The 15377-nt window shown below is 52.9% G+C and overlaps 1 protein-coding gene across 1 annotated transcript; it reads left to right on the forward strand.

The window, feature by feature from the left end:
• AQP6 (aquaporin 6) lies at positions 1-6475 on the forward strand. Its single transcript, XM_006729287.3, is given in 6 exon segments — positions 1-7; positions 2739-2981; positions 2984-3129; positions 3910-4068; positions 4332-4412; positions 5068-6475. Coding segments are annotated over 6 exon segments (849 nt in total). The 3' UTR covers positions 5281-6475.
• The last annotated feature ends 8902 nt before the right edge of the window (positions 6476-15377 follow it).

Here is a 15377-nt window from a genome sequence, read left to right on the forward strand (position 1 = left end):
ATGGCAGGTGGGTTTGTGGCTGGGGAAGAAGGATGGGAAGAAGTCTTACCTGCTAGTTTCTCTTTCTAGGTAGGACAGGGGGCAAGCTGAGCTGCTAGAAGAAAGCTGGAGTAGGGCACTTGGAGAGCGTGGGCAAGGTTGGAAGTCAGCCTTAGAAGAATGGGGAGAGAGAGAGAGCCGACTGAGGACGGTGTAAGGATTGCTGAGCAGAGCTGTGACCCCTGCTGAAGCCAGGGACCCGTGGACTCTTCGTGGCAGAAGCCTGCATGCTGGGCAAGTTGTTCCAGCGGCGCTCAGCGGCGCAGATCTGGATGGGGCCAGAGGGCGGTGGAGGAGAAAGGAACGGAGACATGCAGGGGCTGGGGTGGAGAGAAGAGGGGGGGCAGGACAGTGGAGGCACTGATGCCAGGGGATCTGGCTGGGGAGGGGAGGGTGAGGCCAGGAAAGGGAATGGAAGAGGGTGCATGGACAGAGCCTGTAACCAGAGCTGGGCTATTCCACTTGAAGATTTCAGAGAGCTCAGTCCCAGGTGGGATGGGTATAAGGCCGGAAGAAGAGCTGGCTGGAATGAAGTAGGTATGAAAGTCACCTGCCTCCAGGAGGTCAAGAAGCTTTTATTCATTCATTCTTTCATCCATAAATATTTATTGAGCGCAAGGCACCCGGGTGGCTCAGTAGGTTAAGCGTCTGCCTTTGGCTCAGGTTATGATCCCGAGGTCCTGGGATTGAGCCCCATATAGGCTTCTTGCTCAGCGGGGAGCCTGCTTCTCCCTCTCCTTCTGCCTGCCGCTCCTCCTACGTGTGTGCTCTCTCTGTCAAATAAATAAAATCTTTAAAAAATATACTTATCAAGCACCAACTATGGCCAATCCCTGTGCAAGACACTAGATGTAGGGATGAGCAAAATTTGGTTCCGGCCCCCAGAGGGGCTCACCACCTCATTAAGGAGACACATTATCACCATGACGGCACTCTGCAGTGACTGAAGTGTACAGAAGTGCCCAGATGGGGTGGGAGCACACGGAGGGGTCATCACCCAGCAAAGGAGGAGATGACACTGAAGCTGTGCTTCAGGGATGAGTTAGGAGTTACCCAAGCAAAAGACGTGGGAAAGGCTATCCAAGGACAGGACAGAGCGTCCTCCAAGGAGTGACCAGCATAACGTGTTGCGGAACCACTGGTCATTTGGTGAGGCCACAGGACAAAGCAAGGAGTGGGGAGAGGTGAGGTAGGAGGAGCAGGATCCCCGAGGACCTTGTAGGCCTGGCATGAGGGACACTTTGAAGGGATTTTAGCAAAGGAGCAGCAGGATCAGATTTGCATTTTAGAAAGATCTCTCAGGCTGCAGTGTGGATAATTGATTGGAGCTGAGTGAGGACGCAGACAGAGACTCGTTCAAGGCCACAGGGCAGCAGGGTGGCAAGAAGAGGGCACAGTCAAGAAATATTTAGGGTTCCAAAGCAGCCTGACTCGATGCCTTTATTGGTTGGGGGCAGGAGGGAGAGAAGGTTCAAGGATGCTTCCCAGATGCTCCCAGCTGAGCTGGAGAAAACAGGAAGAGTGCATGGGGGGTGGGGGGGCACAGAGAGAGATGAGGATCTCATTTTGAGACAGGTTGCATTTGAGGAGGCTGAAGACAGCCAGGGCATATCCACTGAGCAGGAAGTTATGGCCGGGGGTGAGGTCAGGGCCCCCCAGATGTGATGAAGAGTGAAGACTTTCTTCAACAGCTCCACAGATTCTTCTTAGGGAGGAGATCCCTTTGTTTGGGAAAATAGCTTGATATGCTGCCGGGGTTAAAAGGGCAGAGCCTAGGGCCTGGCTGACCTTAGGGCCCGCATTGTCACAAAAATGGCTCAGCCGCCCTGTGTGAGACTTGAGAGGAATTGTTCAGGCCCCTGAGAAGGAGGAGAGCAGGGCATGGAGGGGAGAGGGTTGAGAGGGAGGGGGCGGGCAAGGGAGACAGGATGGGGCAAGGACAAGGCAGTGGAAATTCCCAGCTCGCAGGGGAAATTCTCCACTGCTGTGTGTGTCATCTGATCAGCTGTGGAATAAGCCCCTCCTCCCTCTGTCGCCCCTGCACCCACACAGACCCAGGTCCTTAGAAAATTTGACTCTGTTCACATCTGCTTTCTGTGAATAGGGATTTAGGTGGGAATGGAGGAAAGAGCTTCATTTCACATCTGGGTTTATGGGGCATCGAATAGTGTGAGCCCATTTGCAGGCAGGGCCTGCAGGCAGAGGGGGCCAGGGGAACAGGAGCCTCTGGGAGTGCATGGGACCCTCGGAAGCAGGCCTTGGACTTGGGGATCTGAGGAGCTTGCTGCATCTAAGCTGGAATCCCATGCCCACCATTACTCCTGCACCTGCTACGCTCAGGCTGGGCCTCTGCCTGCAGCAGCGTTAGGTCTGTCGGGCTTGGGAACCTGCAGGTTCCAGCTCGGCGCCTAGGGGCTGCCCCACTCCCCCAGCTGTGAGGGGAGCTCCGGGTGGGCGGAGCAAGCAGGGGAGCACCAGTCCTCATACGGGCCTCACGCCTCCCACCGCCCCCTCTAGACGCACACAAGCCTGTCAGCCTGCTCCTGCCAGTCTGACCAGCAGGCCCCTGGGTCAGCAGCGAAGGAGAGGAGCAGGCCAGAGACAAGAGACCCCCAGAGACAGCCGAGATCAGAGGCCAGAGAAGCAGAGGTCCCAGGAGAAGTAGAGGCAGCCGCCAAGGCAGCCGGGCCCGGACCCAGGGCAGCCCGGCGGGTGACGCAGGGCCAGGATGCTGGCCTGCCCGTTGTGGAGAGCTACCAGCAGGGCGCTGTTCGCCGAGTTCCTGGCCACGGGGCCGTATGTGTTCTTCGGCGTGGGCTCAGCCCTGCCCTGGCCCTCGGCGCTTCCCACTGTGCTGCAGATCGCCATCACCTTCAACCTGGCCACGGCTGTGGCTGCGCAGATCACCTGGAAGACCAGCGGGGGCCACCTCAACCCCGCCGTGCTCTCGCCTTCCTCGTGGGCTCCCAAATCTCCCTGCCCCATGCTGTGGCCTATGTGGCTGCCCAGCTGGCCGGGGTCACTGTGGGGGCTGCTCTGCTTTATGGGGTCATCCCAGGAGACATCCGAGAGACCCTCGGGGTTAACATGGTAGGTGCAGGGAGGGGCACCTGGCAGGACCAGGAAAGGGATGCCCACCCGGGTGGTAAGGGTGGATGGCCAGGCCTGAGGAGAGGGGACAGGGAGGAAATAACTCAGCCCCGTGTTCCTTGCCTGCTCTGGGCTGCGCCCTGGGACCCAGGGGAACCAGACCGTGGCCTTAGTGCAGGCAGAGCGGGAACGGGGTTATGGTACAAGGTGGCGCAAGGGCAGGAGTCAGGAAAGGACCGGGCATTGAAGGGTCAGGATAGCCAGGGACGCCTGGGGCTGCGGGTAGTGGCAGGGGACCCGGCATGCCCTTCTTCTCTTCTGGTCCACCCCGTGTGCCCTGCTCTTCTGCGTCCCCATGTTCCTCCTTCCCCAGCACCCTGAGGCCTGTCTCACTCCCCCAGATTCCCCTAATCATCTACCCTTCCACCTACATCCCCCCCCTCCATCTCCTCCTTCCCCTCCTACCCCCGGTCTCCTCCCAGTCTGCCCAAAAACCTGCACCCCCTGCTCCGAGCCTTCCCTTCCCCAACAGAACTGAGCCCTTCGCCAACTACTGGCTGCAGCCCCCCAGGGGGCTAGGAGGGCGGCCACTCCCTTCCACAGGGAGCAGGTGTCCAGGGCTGACCCTAACTGCACTGTACAGCTCTCCCCGCTCCACCTCCCTGGGGCCTGGAACCGGGGTGGTGCGGCGTCACCTCCTTTTGGTGAGGAAATGAGGCCCGAGCGGGTCACCACCCACTGGCAGAGCCGCGTCACCTCCAGCATAGCCTCTGCACCCAGGTCCGGAGCAGCGTCTCGACGGGCCTGGCTGCGGCAGTGGAGCTGGTTCTCACCCTGCAGCTGGTGCTCTGTGTTTTCGTTTCCACCAATAGCCGCCAGGCATCGGGCTCCCCGGCCACCATGATGGGGATCTCTCTGGCACTGGGCCACCTCATTGGGGTAAGAGGCCAAGGGAACACCGTGTACATGCACAAATTGGTCCCTCCCTGAGGAGGCTGCAGGGACCCTGAAGGCCAGGAAGGGTCCCTCCCTGAGCCCCTCATGCGTTGGGTGGAGGCTGTGTTCCCACAGTCCAGGTCTGGGATACGGCGCCACAGTGGCCAAGGCTGGGACCAAGGCTCTAAGCCAGGGCAGAGGGGGCTGTCCCCTCCCGGGCCTGCCCTAAGCCTCCTCACACCCTGAACCTGCACTCTCCCCCTCAGGTCTACTTCACCGGCTGCTCCATGAACCTGCCCCGCTCCTTTGGCCCCGCCATCATCGTTGGGAAGTTCAAGGTCCACTGGGTGAGAGCCTCTGCTGGCCGCTGTGAGGTGGGGAGGGGCTGGGCAGGGGCCCTTAGGGACAGTGACCTTCACCGGGGGGGGTCCACAGGGACTTGGGGAGACACGTCCCCCTACCACAGACCATCTTGACCCCCAGGCGAGGTTTCCCTAAGCTCAGAAGATGAAGGTGAGTATCCTGGCTTGTACTTCCTTTCTTTCCAGCTTCAATAGCCAAGGGGACTCAGTAGACTGTCGATAAATGGGCCAGGGCAGGAGATGCAGCCTCAGCCCAGGCCTCAAGTCCTGGCTGTTTCCTTATTCACTTCCTCCAGCTGGACCAGTTTCCAAACTTGGATAAAGAAAAAGACAAACAGAAATAGACACACACACACACCAGCCGAAGCAGGAACAGCACTTAGCCAGGGCTCCTGGTTGGAACAGGGGAGGCGAGAGGAGGGAAACAGGAGGGGTGAGGAGACTGGGCCTGCCCTGTGCAAGGCAAGGTCACCTCACCTGCAGAGACTTGGCAGGCAGGATGCCTGCTTCTCCATTTTGTCATCGTGTAGACAGCTCGAGGGGTCCTGGGAGACCAAGTTAATACTAGGGAACCAGGCGAGGGTCCCAAAGCTACCCTATGATCCTGATAACTCATGCCCACTCCTCTCTGCCCCCTCAGATCTTCCGGGTGGGACCCCTGACAGGAGCTGTCCTGGCTTCGCTCATCTACAACTTTATCCTGTTCCCTGACACCAAGACCATGGCCCAGCGACTGGCCATCCTCATGGGAACTGAAGAAATGGAGAAAGTGGCAGAAAAGGAGCCCAAGAAGAGAGAATACCAGTCCAGTTCAGGGGATACTAAAACGGGGAACATGTGTCAGATGGTATAGAACTTGGCCCTCACCTTTGGGCTTCTGAGAGGAGCCCTTTAGGTGGGTAGCTTGCCTTGTACAACCAGACTTCAGGTTTTATAGGGGGTGGGGCCGGGGTGGGGGGATGAGGGCAGGAAGGATGGGGATGCTAGGCCTCTTGTCCTAACAGGGTGGGCAGGGAATGCCAATCCCTATCCCTGGCGTTATATTTCTAGACAGAAAGAATCTGGGGAGCAAATCTGTTCAGTTTCCTCCTCCTACATCTCTTAATGGGACAGAGCAGAAGGAGGCAGGGAAATTCATGATTGCCCTCCCCTTCTCTCGTCCATCTGGATCCTAGTGGGCATCCTGAGCCTCTGGATCGCCTTGCCTTGGGTACTGGAGCCCAGACAGCCACTCAGCTTAGACACTAAGGGCTATAGAGACCTTGGGGAACCCCAATGTCTTACCCATCCTTGAGGGGAAAACCAGAATTCCCAGAAGAATTGGATCCTGGAACATTCTCTGAGCTCCTCATAGGGCTATCTCTGCTCCTGGGTATGGTTTGGGGGCTACAGACCAGCCCTCAGCGTGGGTGCTTCCTGAGGACAAAGACTGTCCTTCTGATCGATCTTCACTCCTCACGCCTCTAAACGCTCAGGAGAGGACCCTGCCCTTGGGAAGAGCTGACACAGAGGAGCCTTTTCTAGGGCTGGCAGAGGGGCAGGATAGACACAAGGGAGGTTTGGGCCAAACAGGCCTTTCCCAGGGTAGGCTCTCCCCAGATGTTTGCCCACCTTCCACCCCACAGCCCCATTCATGGGAACAATCCTGAGAGGGGTAGGTCCCTATCCCAGCCACCTGTCCCTGATCTGGGCCACAAGCTGTCTCCAGCCTCATTCTCAATTCTGCCAGGATCCTCAAAAAGCTACTAAATGAGCCCCAAGGATGGTAAGAACTCAGGAATGACCCAAGAAACCAAGATTTGCAGTTCAGTGCCTCTGAAGGACTATTAGTCTCAGTTGGTTTGTTAATATTTACAAGCTGCTATAAATATACTCTCCCCATGACTTGGGGCCCTATCTGGATCTCAGCTTCCCCAGCTATAAAATGGGCACAGCCCTCCCCCAGGGCCTGCTGTGAAAACAAACAAGAGACTGGAAAATGTTTTCGGAAGTTAAAATGCTAGAAAAACAAACCCAATAAATGATGATTATTGTCACTGTTACTGTAATTATCGGGTTTGAATACAATTGCTGTTGGCAATGGGAGGGAGGAGGGGAGAAGGGAGAGGGGGATGATTGAGAGGGAGGGAAAAGAGAGTAGGCTTTTCTCCTTTCATCTGTTTCACTTACTTGCACTGCCTCCTTCTCTCCTGGATCTACTGACCCAGGAGCTGTGTGTGTGGAGGGGGTTGAGGAGGGCCACTGGAACAAAGAGACAAGCCAATAAAAGTCAGTTCTTCTCATCTCTATGGTGCCCATCACCATGGTACCCTGAGATACAGCAACCAAATCCATAAAAAAGATAGGTCCTTTTCCATGATGTCTCCAATGGCACTGGGGATGGGAGGGGCTCCCAAAGTCTTTCAAGGGTAGGGTGACAGAGCCCAGCCGGTGACCAGAGCGAGAGCTGAGTCCCCAAGTGCTCGTGGCCACAGTGGCCGGGTTCAGGATTCTGTGATATTGTCAGTGTGGACTACTATCCACATCTGTCCAAGCCGGGCGCCACTCATCCATCTTCACAATCTCTCCGAGCCCAGGGCTTCTTGTGCCCTTTTATGAGCAGGGACAGCTGGGTGTGTGTCGGGGTGGGGGGGAGGTGGGGAGGGATGTGATTGACTTGCTAAAGGTCACCCAGCTCAGTACCACAGCCCCCTAAGGTCTCCTCAGCTCCCAGCTTAGAATTTTCCAAAACAGAGCTCCAGGGGGCTTATACAAGTTATATAGCCAGAGGAAGGAAGGAAGGAAGGAGGCAAGAACTAGAAGGTTGAGGGGCGCCTGGGTGGCTCAGTTGGTTAAGCGACTGCCTTCGGCTCAGGTCATGATCCTGGAGTCCCGGGATCGAGTCCCGCATCGGGCTCCCTGCTCAGCAGGGAGTCTGCTTCTCCCTCTGACCCTCCCCCCTCTCATGTGCTCTCTCTCAAATAAATAAATAAAATCTTTAAAAAAAAAAAAAAAGAACTAGAAGGTTGACAAGGGCAGGGGGGTGGAGCTCCTGCAGTAGGGCTCTGAAGCTCCTAGACAAATTATCTCTGCGTCCCCAGAGCTGAGCACACACTGGGTGCTCAATAAAAGTTTGATGAATGAATGACTGAGGCTGGGTGACTGGGGAGGGAGGGGAGGCGGGGATCGATCACGAGAATTCAGGAGTTACAACTTCAGATGCGCCAGGATGAGAGCAGCTGAGACACCTATGCTCGCAGGGAGGGGTAGCTGGGACCAGGGTGCACAGCACCCCGGAGCCCTCAGCCCCTACTCCAGATATGATTGTGGAACCCCTGTCTCCAGGCCCAAAGGGTGAGGGTGACTGCTCAGAGAGAGAGTTGGGGGCTGTTTTCTTGACGAGTTCTTTAAAGCTGTGCTCTGTCAGAATAGACTAGAGCAAGGGGGAGACAAGCTTCATGAAAAGTGAGGAAATAGGTTAGAATCTGAAGAGCGTCCAAAGTTAGACATAGGAATGAGTAACCAAAGGTTAGCTTCTCCTTCTCTGGAGCCCTTTAATAGGACAGCCAGCCATCTGTTTGGATGGCCCTTGGGGAGCCAAATTCACAGGTTCCAGCCTGCGACAGCAGGGCTTCATAGCCCCAGCCCCTGGGCCTGGGTGGAGGGGGCGGTGGGAGCATGGGGAGGACTGAGACCCAACCAGGCCGACCCTTGGTGTGCGCTCCCTTCCTCCCGGTTGTCAGGGGAAGTTTTTAATTAATGGTGTGTAATCTGATCTGGCCCTTCTCCCCGCTGAGCACTGCCTTCAATCAGCAAAGCCATCTGCAATTGCAATTCATAATTCTCCCGAAAGGGAGGGGGGGTGCCTTGGTGATTAATACAATTAGCCTTTTATGTTGATGATTGTCTTAGCAGGAACAGATGATGTGAGCCCAGAGCCTAGGCTGCAGCGTCCCCACTGGCTGGCAGGAAGCCCCTCTCCACCTCCCACCCCCACTGCTACCTCTGGCTGGAAAGAGGACACACTGGGACCACACTGTGGGGGGGGCGGGGGAGGGCGTGTTGCAGGGAGCCCACGAAGGGGCCAGGCTCTGGGACACATTTGGGCTGCTCAGACTGAGGGCAGAGGAGGAGAAGACAATGATCCAGAGACTTTCACTTTCCAAAGAAAATCACTTTGACTTAAAGGATTCTATACACCATATTAAAAAAAAAAAGAAGACTACATAAAGGTATAATAGGGGTTGAAAGGGTTGAAAAAGTTTAAATACAGGCTCAGGCAGTTATAGCTGTGTGAACTTAAGCAAGTTACTTAAGAATCCTGAGCCTCACTTTCTTCTTCTGGAAAATGGGATCTAATTCAATAAGGGGGCTGGAACCACACGGGATGTATGTGGTTAGCAAGGCACCTGACACAGATCTCAGGCGGTGGTACGGTTGTCACCAACACTGTGGCAGACTGCCGTTCCCTCTGCTGCTGGCTCAGCTGCTTCCCCACAGTTCCTAACGCAGCCCAGCAGGCCAGGTGGCTATTACTAAAGAAGGACCCACTCCCTCCCCACTCCCCAGCCTTAGTTAGCTTAAGCAAAGTTGAGTGTGTGTGAGTGTGTTGGGGGAGGAGGATCCCAGAGGAAAGAGTCAAGAATCACACCGAAAGGGCATCTGGCTGGCTCAGTTGGAAGAGTATGCCACTCTTGATCTCGGTGTTGTGAGTTAGAACCCCACGTAGGCTGTAGAGATTACTAAGAGTAAATAAATTTTTAAAAAAAGAAAAAACGAATCAAACCCAAGAAAGAAAGAAAGGTCTCCCCAGAACAGAGAGGTGGAGCACTGGAGTGATTGTGGCAAGTGTTGGTTTGCTGGAAGATCCAGGGAATGAGAGTAAGGAGGCCGGGTGGGTATAAAGGGGTAAAAAGACGCAGGACTTTGAGCATCTGGAATTTCATATGAAAGCTAAGAAAACAAAAGGGAAGCAGCCATCAGAGCTGAGGGTTTAAGAGGTAGCACAAATCAAAGTCTGGGATCTCTGATCTATAATAAGGTCAAATGATCTGGAACAAGCTGACAGGGGACTTGATGGAAGAGTGCACTGGGTCAGGAGAGGGTATCGCCTCAGTCCCTCCCAGCCCACAGCACTGCACTCCAGCACCCGGAGCAGCGCGGGAAGAGAGCTGCTTATCAGCAGGGACGCTGACCTAGTGCTAATGGCAGGCCCGGCAATGTTAGGGGGGGAAGACAGGGAGCGAAGAAGGGAGGGGAGAAGTTAAGGGCTAATCAAGAAGCATCCATCCGGCTGAACAGTGGCCACTCAGGGCAGCTGGGGCAGGGGGTCTGCACCTCTTGGGGAGGGGCGGTGGCAGTCAGCCAAAGCTGGAGGGGAGGTGCGGTTAGGGAAGGGGGTTTAGGAGACTGTGGAGTCTGACAGCACTAATTAGTAGGCTGCAGTGAATGGGCAGAAAAGAGAGAAATGCAAACTGTTTCAGAGCTCTGATTAAGTCAGCGAAAGGGGCAGTTACTGCCAAAACTGGGGGTGGAGGATGCCACTGAGGGAGGCAGGGACCAACAACCACCCCCCGCCGCCGCTCCACAGAAGGATGGAACAAGGCCCAGCCAGGCCAGGGCCCAGCGTGAGATCAGAGGAGAGGCCGGGACGGTCGTCAGCGTCCAGTTACACGGCCCCGGGCTGGAGGTGCCTCTCCATCCGGAGTATGCTTCCCGGGCCTCTCTAGCTGTCCTGTGCATCCTGAGACGCTGCCTAATGTCATCACCTCTGAGGCTGGTAAGCCTCCAGCCCCTCCCTCCTGAGCTCCCCCAGCACTCTGCACACACCTCCATCCTGGCACTGAACACACTACTTCACAGTTACTTGAACACCTCTCTCTACCGCAACAGGAAGACGATTCTTAAACAAAATTAGATTTTTAGTCTACTTCTCATCTCAGGGCAACGTTTCCCTAACTTGACTCTCTGTCCTTTCTTTGTTGGTCCCCAAACCATGGCCTTCCAGTTTCACGGGAGGAAAGACCTCTGATATTCTGGATTTGGTGAGCAAATTGGACTTGCAATAAACACTCCCAGCTCCCTGCTCGAGCGGACCTCTAACCTCCTGTGTTGAAGCACCCCGGTGTTTGGCTGCTATACTCACTTCACAACTCCATCGGGGAGGACTAGGATTTTGGTCATAGACTCACTGATCCACAGGGGCTTTTTTCCTACCCTTCCCCGACTTGAGGGTCACATCTAATGGCTCTAGGGGTCATGACTGGACAGATTTTGATCCTATCATACATACTGCCTGTCTCTTGGTGCCAGAGTTCTGGGGCTGAGCCCTCCTTTTCCCCATCCTGTGGCTCCCTCAGACACAAGGAATTCCCTGTTTTAAAGCTCTTGGACCACAGCTAAGAAGGAGGTTCCCTGACCTCCACATCTGGTCTAGCCAACAGCCTGTCTCCTGCAAACAGCTAACACTTCCAACCCAAATAACATCGATAATAAGATGCTTGACTATTCTATGAGTCACTAAAGAAAAAACACTACATTGTTTTTGTAAGATGCCATTGATTCTAAGATATCCCAGTTCTCAGAAATATTAAAACATATATTTTAAGTGCACCTTACAACCAAGGAAATGATCATTTCTCCTTCAGATCTTGGCTCTTTATTATTATTATTACTTTTTAAGATTTATTAGAGAGAGAGAGTGCACTTGCAGGCACTCGAGTGGAGGGAGGGGCAGAGGGGGAAGGAAGGGGAGAGGGAAGAATCTCAAGCAGACTGTGCCGAGCACAGAGCCCAACGCAGGCCTCTTTCCCACAACCCTGAGATCATAACCTGAGCTGAAACCAAGAGTCGGACACTTAACCGACTGAGCCACCCAGGCGCCCCAGATCTTGGCTCTTTAAGTCAGATTTCAAAGTGAAGGGGAAGGGCACCTGGGTGGCTCAGTTGGTTAAGTGTCTGAGTCTTGATCTTGAGTTTAAGCCCCAAATTAGGCTCCATCCTGGGTGTGGAGCCTACTATGAATGAATGAATGAATGAAGTGAAGGGGAATGTAAGGCCAAAGTGGGGACCACACTGGAGGGTCTCAGGTCTTCTTCCTCTAAGGGGAATGGGCACCATTGCCCTCATATGCTCTCAACTCTATTGCAGGGTTTCAATACCCAGGCCGCCCAACATGGTTAACATCACTTCTCCCTCAGTGCCAGGGAGGCCAGTGAAGAAAAGCCCACTTTTTTTTAAGGAGACAAAGTAAGACACAAGCCATGCCAAGCAGTGACCACCATTTTTGAGGGGATAATCGCCTAGCACTCCAACACCATTTATCCAACCACTTCCCACCCTACCGGGTTATCTTCCCCAGAGCCTCCAGGCCAGTGCCAGGAGAAGATGCTGAGATTAGTCGTTTCCTCCTAATCGGGCTAAGACAGCTCCGTTAAGCTGCCGCCTGCAGGCAGTGCCCGTTAAAGCAAAGCAGCTGGAAAGGGCTTAGCCCTTTAATGGCAGCCGCTGTATCTCCACAGTGTGGCTTCTCTGCTGAGGGGATGGGCTCTGTCCATAAGCATCATTTAGCCCCAGTCAACATCTATTAACCTAGGAGGAGAGAGCAGCCAGCTCCCTGGGGGGACGAGAGGTGGTTCATTTAAGCACCCCACCTGAGGCCTTGTTTTCCAATGAGGAAGAAAAATCCCAGTCCCTTCGTATGTCTTGCTCTACTAAAATCTGGACAAACTGTACCATCTTACAGGCAGGAGCAAATCCATTTTAAAAACTCACCTAAGGACAGATCCACTTGTTAGTTTTGACAACAAAAGACTTTAGGCCACTAACCACACAGACGCATTCTCCTTTGAGCTGATTTTTTTTTCTTTCCTCTGAGGTCTATTCTTCTGATCCCAGGTGTGCATATGTGTGGACACAACAGACCGACTACCTCTTCTTGGAGAGCACTGGGCCCTGGGGTGGATGAGGAAGAAAGCTGAGCAGCCCTCAGAAAGCCCTGGCATAGAGCAGGCTGCTGAAGAGAGATCACTCGACGACTTCTTACTCAAAGCCAGATGGTGAACATGAGACAGGGTGAGAGCTAATGCCACTCAGGGGGAAAGCCAATAAGCTAATCTGCTGACACGTTTCTAGAAGCAGGCTGATGGCTTTGGCTCAGAGACTCGCCTGTTCTTGGCTCTGAGCTTCAGAGCACTCAAGATGCACATGGGTGACCCGGGAACGGACTCCCACCAGGAGGAACCTCAAACACTCACACCAGCTCATCCACCTCCTTCCACACAGAAAGCAGCCCTGGGTCACCAACCAAGCCCAGGGCTCCCACTCTACAAGACAATAAGCCCAACCATTAAGACATTTCATTCTCCTGTCCCAAATGCTTTTCCCAGCAGTCTGGGCCTCCCTGCTCCTTCTGGGTCATCTGTAAATAAGCACATCCGCATACAGCCTTGAGTGGAATAATTTATGTACCTAATAATATATCAACAGACCCCACAATGCTGATCTAAAATAGCAAGCACCACAGCTGAACTCCAGTAGGAGCTGTAATCCCCAGGTTCTTATCCCTGCTAAACTATAGATTAGTTTGTGGGAATTTAAGCCAAATCACCCCTCTGAATTTGTCAACTGGGATAAGACTACCTGCCCACCCTACATGGATGTGGTGACATCAGGTAAGATGATGAATGAAAGCACTTGGTATACTGTCAATCACCATATTACATTTCCTAGAGACTTTATGAGGAATCGGTTAATTCCATCTTCACTGAAGACCAGAGAAGATATTAACTGGCAGTGCTTTATTAGAAATCTAAATATCCATTTATATGTGTCTGAGCCTAGCACACAGATGGTGTCCAACTGTGTGAGATGTGAGAGCAATCTGTATCGAAACAATGCAACTAAATGAAGCTGGCAAGAGTTATAGAGGGAGAAGGTAGACAAAAGGAAAATTCCTGCTCCCAACTCCGAGTCCCTGAAAAGTGGCCTCCTTTCCCATCCCACACAACTGCGGAGGACATGGCTCCCACACACTACAAGGTTATTCCTAGTGACGTCAAACTGCCTTCTGCTTGACTTCGTGAATAGAAACCATCAACAAATACAGACTCTGAGAACCAGAGTCTGATAAATCATACAAGTTTAGAACCCTGGCCCTGGCCTGGGGCCTTCACTTATTTACAAAACAGACCAACTCCAGGGAGCAGATTTTTTTAAAAATCACTAAGTTCCTAGGTTAAGTGACCATTCTCCAAATCCTGTTTATACGAAAAGCACAATGACTAACATGCCCCAACTCTGCATGCTTAAAAGCTTTTTGCGCCAGTGGCCGAAACCCGAGTCACGATCAAGACTATCATCGAAGCACATGGATCCAGACCCTACTGTATGAACTGTGCCTCCCTTGCTTCTCAGACCTGGACTCTGTAACAGCCCCTTCCTTGTGCCTTGTGGAGCCTCAGAAAAGGTGATGCATGAGTAAGCAAACCACTGCTCAAAATCCCAGACTCACCATGGTGGGTCTCCCAAATGTTTTTCCACTGGGAAATCACATCCCAGGAAATCACAGTGTATCACGTACTGTATGTATATGCTTATGTGTCTGTTTGAAGCTTGAGGTGGGCAGGGGGCCCTGCCGTTAACAAAACCAACCCAGCAAGGCTGATGGGTTTGCTCCCTGCACTCAGCACTCCTGGTCACTTTGTGCTGCCCATTAATTTAAGAATTCAAGACCCCTTTCAATGTCACAGGTGTAGTTCATAGCCAAAAATGGCCATTTTTGTCATGGTAAATCACTTGAACACTCTATAGTCCTCTGATGGAAACTCAGATGCTTTCTATTTCTGCAATGAATTCACGTTCTTAAGGAGAGAGAAATCATTAGACACCCAGTAATAAATGCAAATTGTTGCTGCTGAATCAAACCATGTAATGCTTGCCCAGTTAAAGAAACATCAAACTTAGGAGTCTTACCTAGACTGAGGGAGAACGGACTTAAAAATTTAGATTCTGGTTATTTAGCAAGTGAGAGAGTAAAGTTAAACTGCATTAAAGGTGGGGTAAGAGGAAGCATCAGAAAGGGTTAGTGGCAGGAGCTACTCCTGCTACTCCAAAGCACTGGACCCTTTCCTTAGATCTCACATCAAGGAAATACAATTTAATTAAGAAAGCCCTCGAAATTCAAGCTGTTCCACATGAAGTACTATTAAAGAAGTTGAAGGTGGGTACATATTTCCCTTTGCTAATATCAGAATTATTTTCATGGCTGAGGTCTCCTGGCCTAGCCCAAAACTGAGCAACTGGCGGCCAACATTTGACACACAGGACCATTTCCTTTTTCGTTAATGGGCCATCAGTTCCTGCATAGGGTAGTCTTGCCTTCACTAACATTATACAATCCATTTACTTCCTCCACATTAGTGACTTAAAATGCACCTTGGGGAGATACTACAGAACAGCAAATATGGAGCCAGGCCAACACAGGCTTGCACAGACGTAAGGAAAAAGTCGGCATCTAGGACAAAGTTAAAAAATAAAATAAGGGGCGCCTGGGTGGCTCAGTCGTTAAGCGTCTGCCTTCGGCTCAGGTCGTGATCCCAGGGTCCTGGGATCGAGCCCCGCATCGGGCTCCCCGCTCGGCAGGAAGCCTGCTTCTCCCTCTGCCACTCCCCCTGCTTGTGTTCCCTCTCTCACCGTGTCTCTCTCTTCAAATAAATAAATAAAAATAAATAAAATAAAACTTAACAGTCGTGTGTGTGTGTGTGTGTGTGTGTGTAAAGCGGGGTAAGAGGAGAAGGGACCCGTCCTCTTTCAATTTGCTGAGGCAAAATCTCCCTGCTGAGAGCTGCCACCTCCCGGGAATAAAGCCAGTAGGTTGCCTCCTCTCCACGGTTACATATTAAGCCTGCAACTGTTTACACTCAATCTCAGATACATTCTGTTCACCAGCTTCAGAGTTCCAAGTGCAGGTGC

The sequence above is a fragment of the Leptonychotes weddellii genome, chromosome 5 (assembly GCF_054177405.1).
Source record: "Leptonychotes weddellii isolate Sample4059 chromosome 5, ASM5417740v2, whole genome shotgun sequence".
Taxonomy (NCBI): domain Eukaryota; kingdom Metazoa; phylum Chordata; class Mammalia; order Carnivora; family Phocidae; genus Leptonychotes; species Leptonychotes weddellii.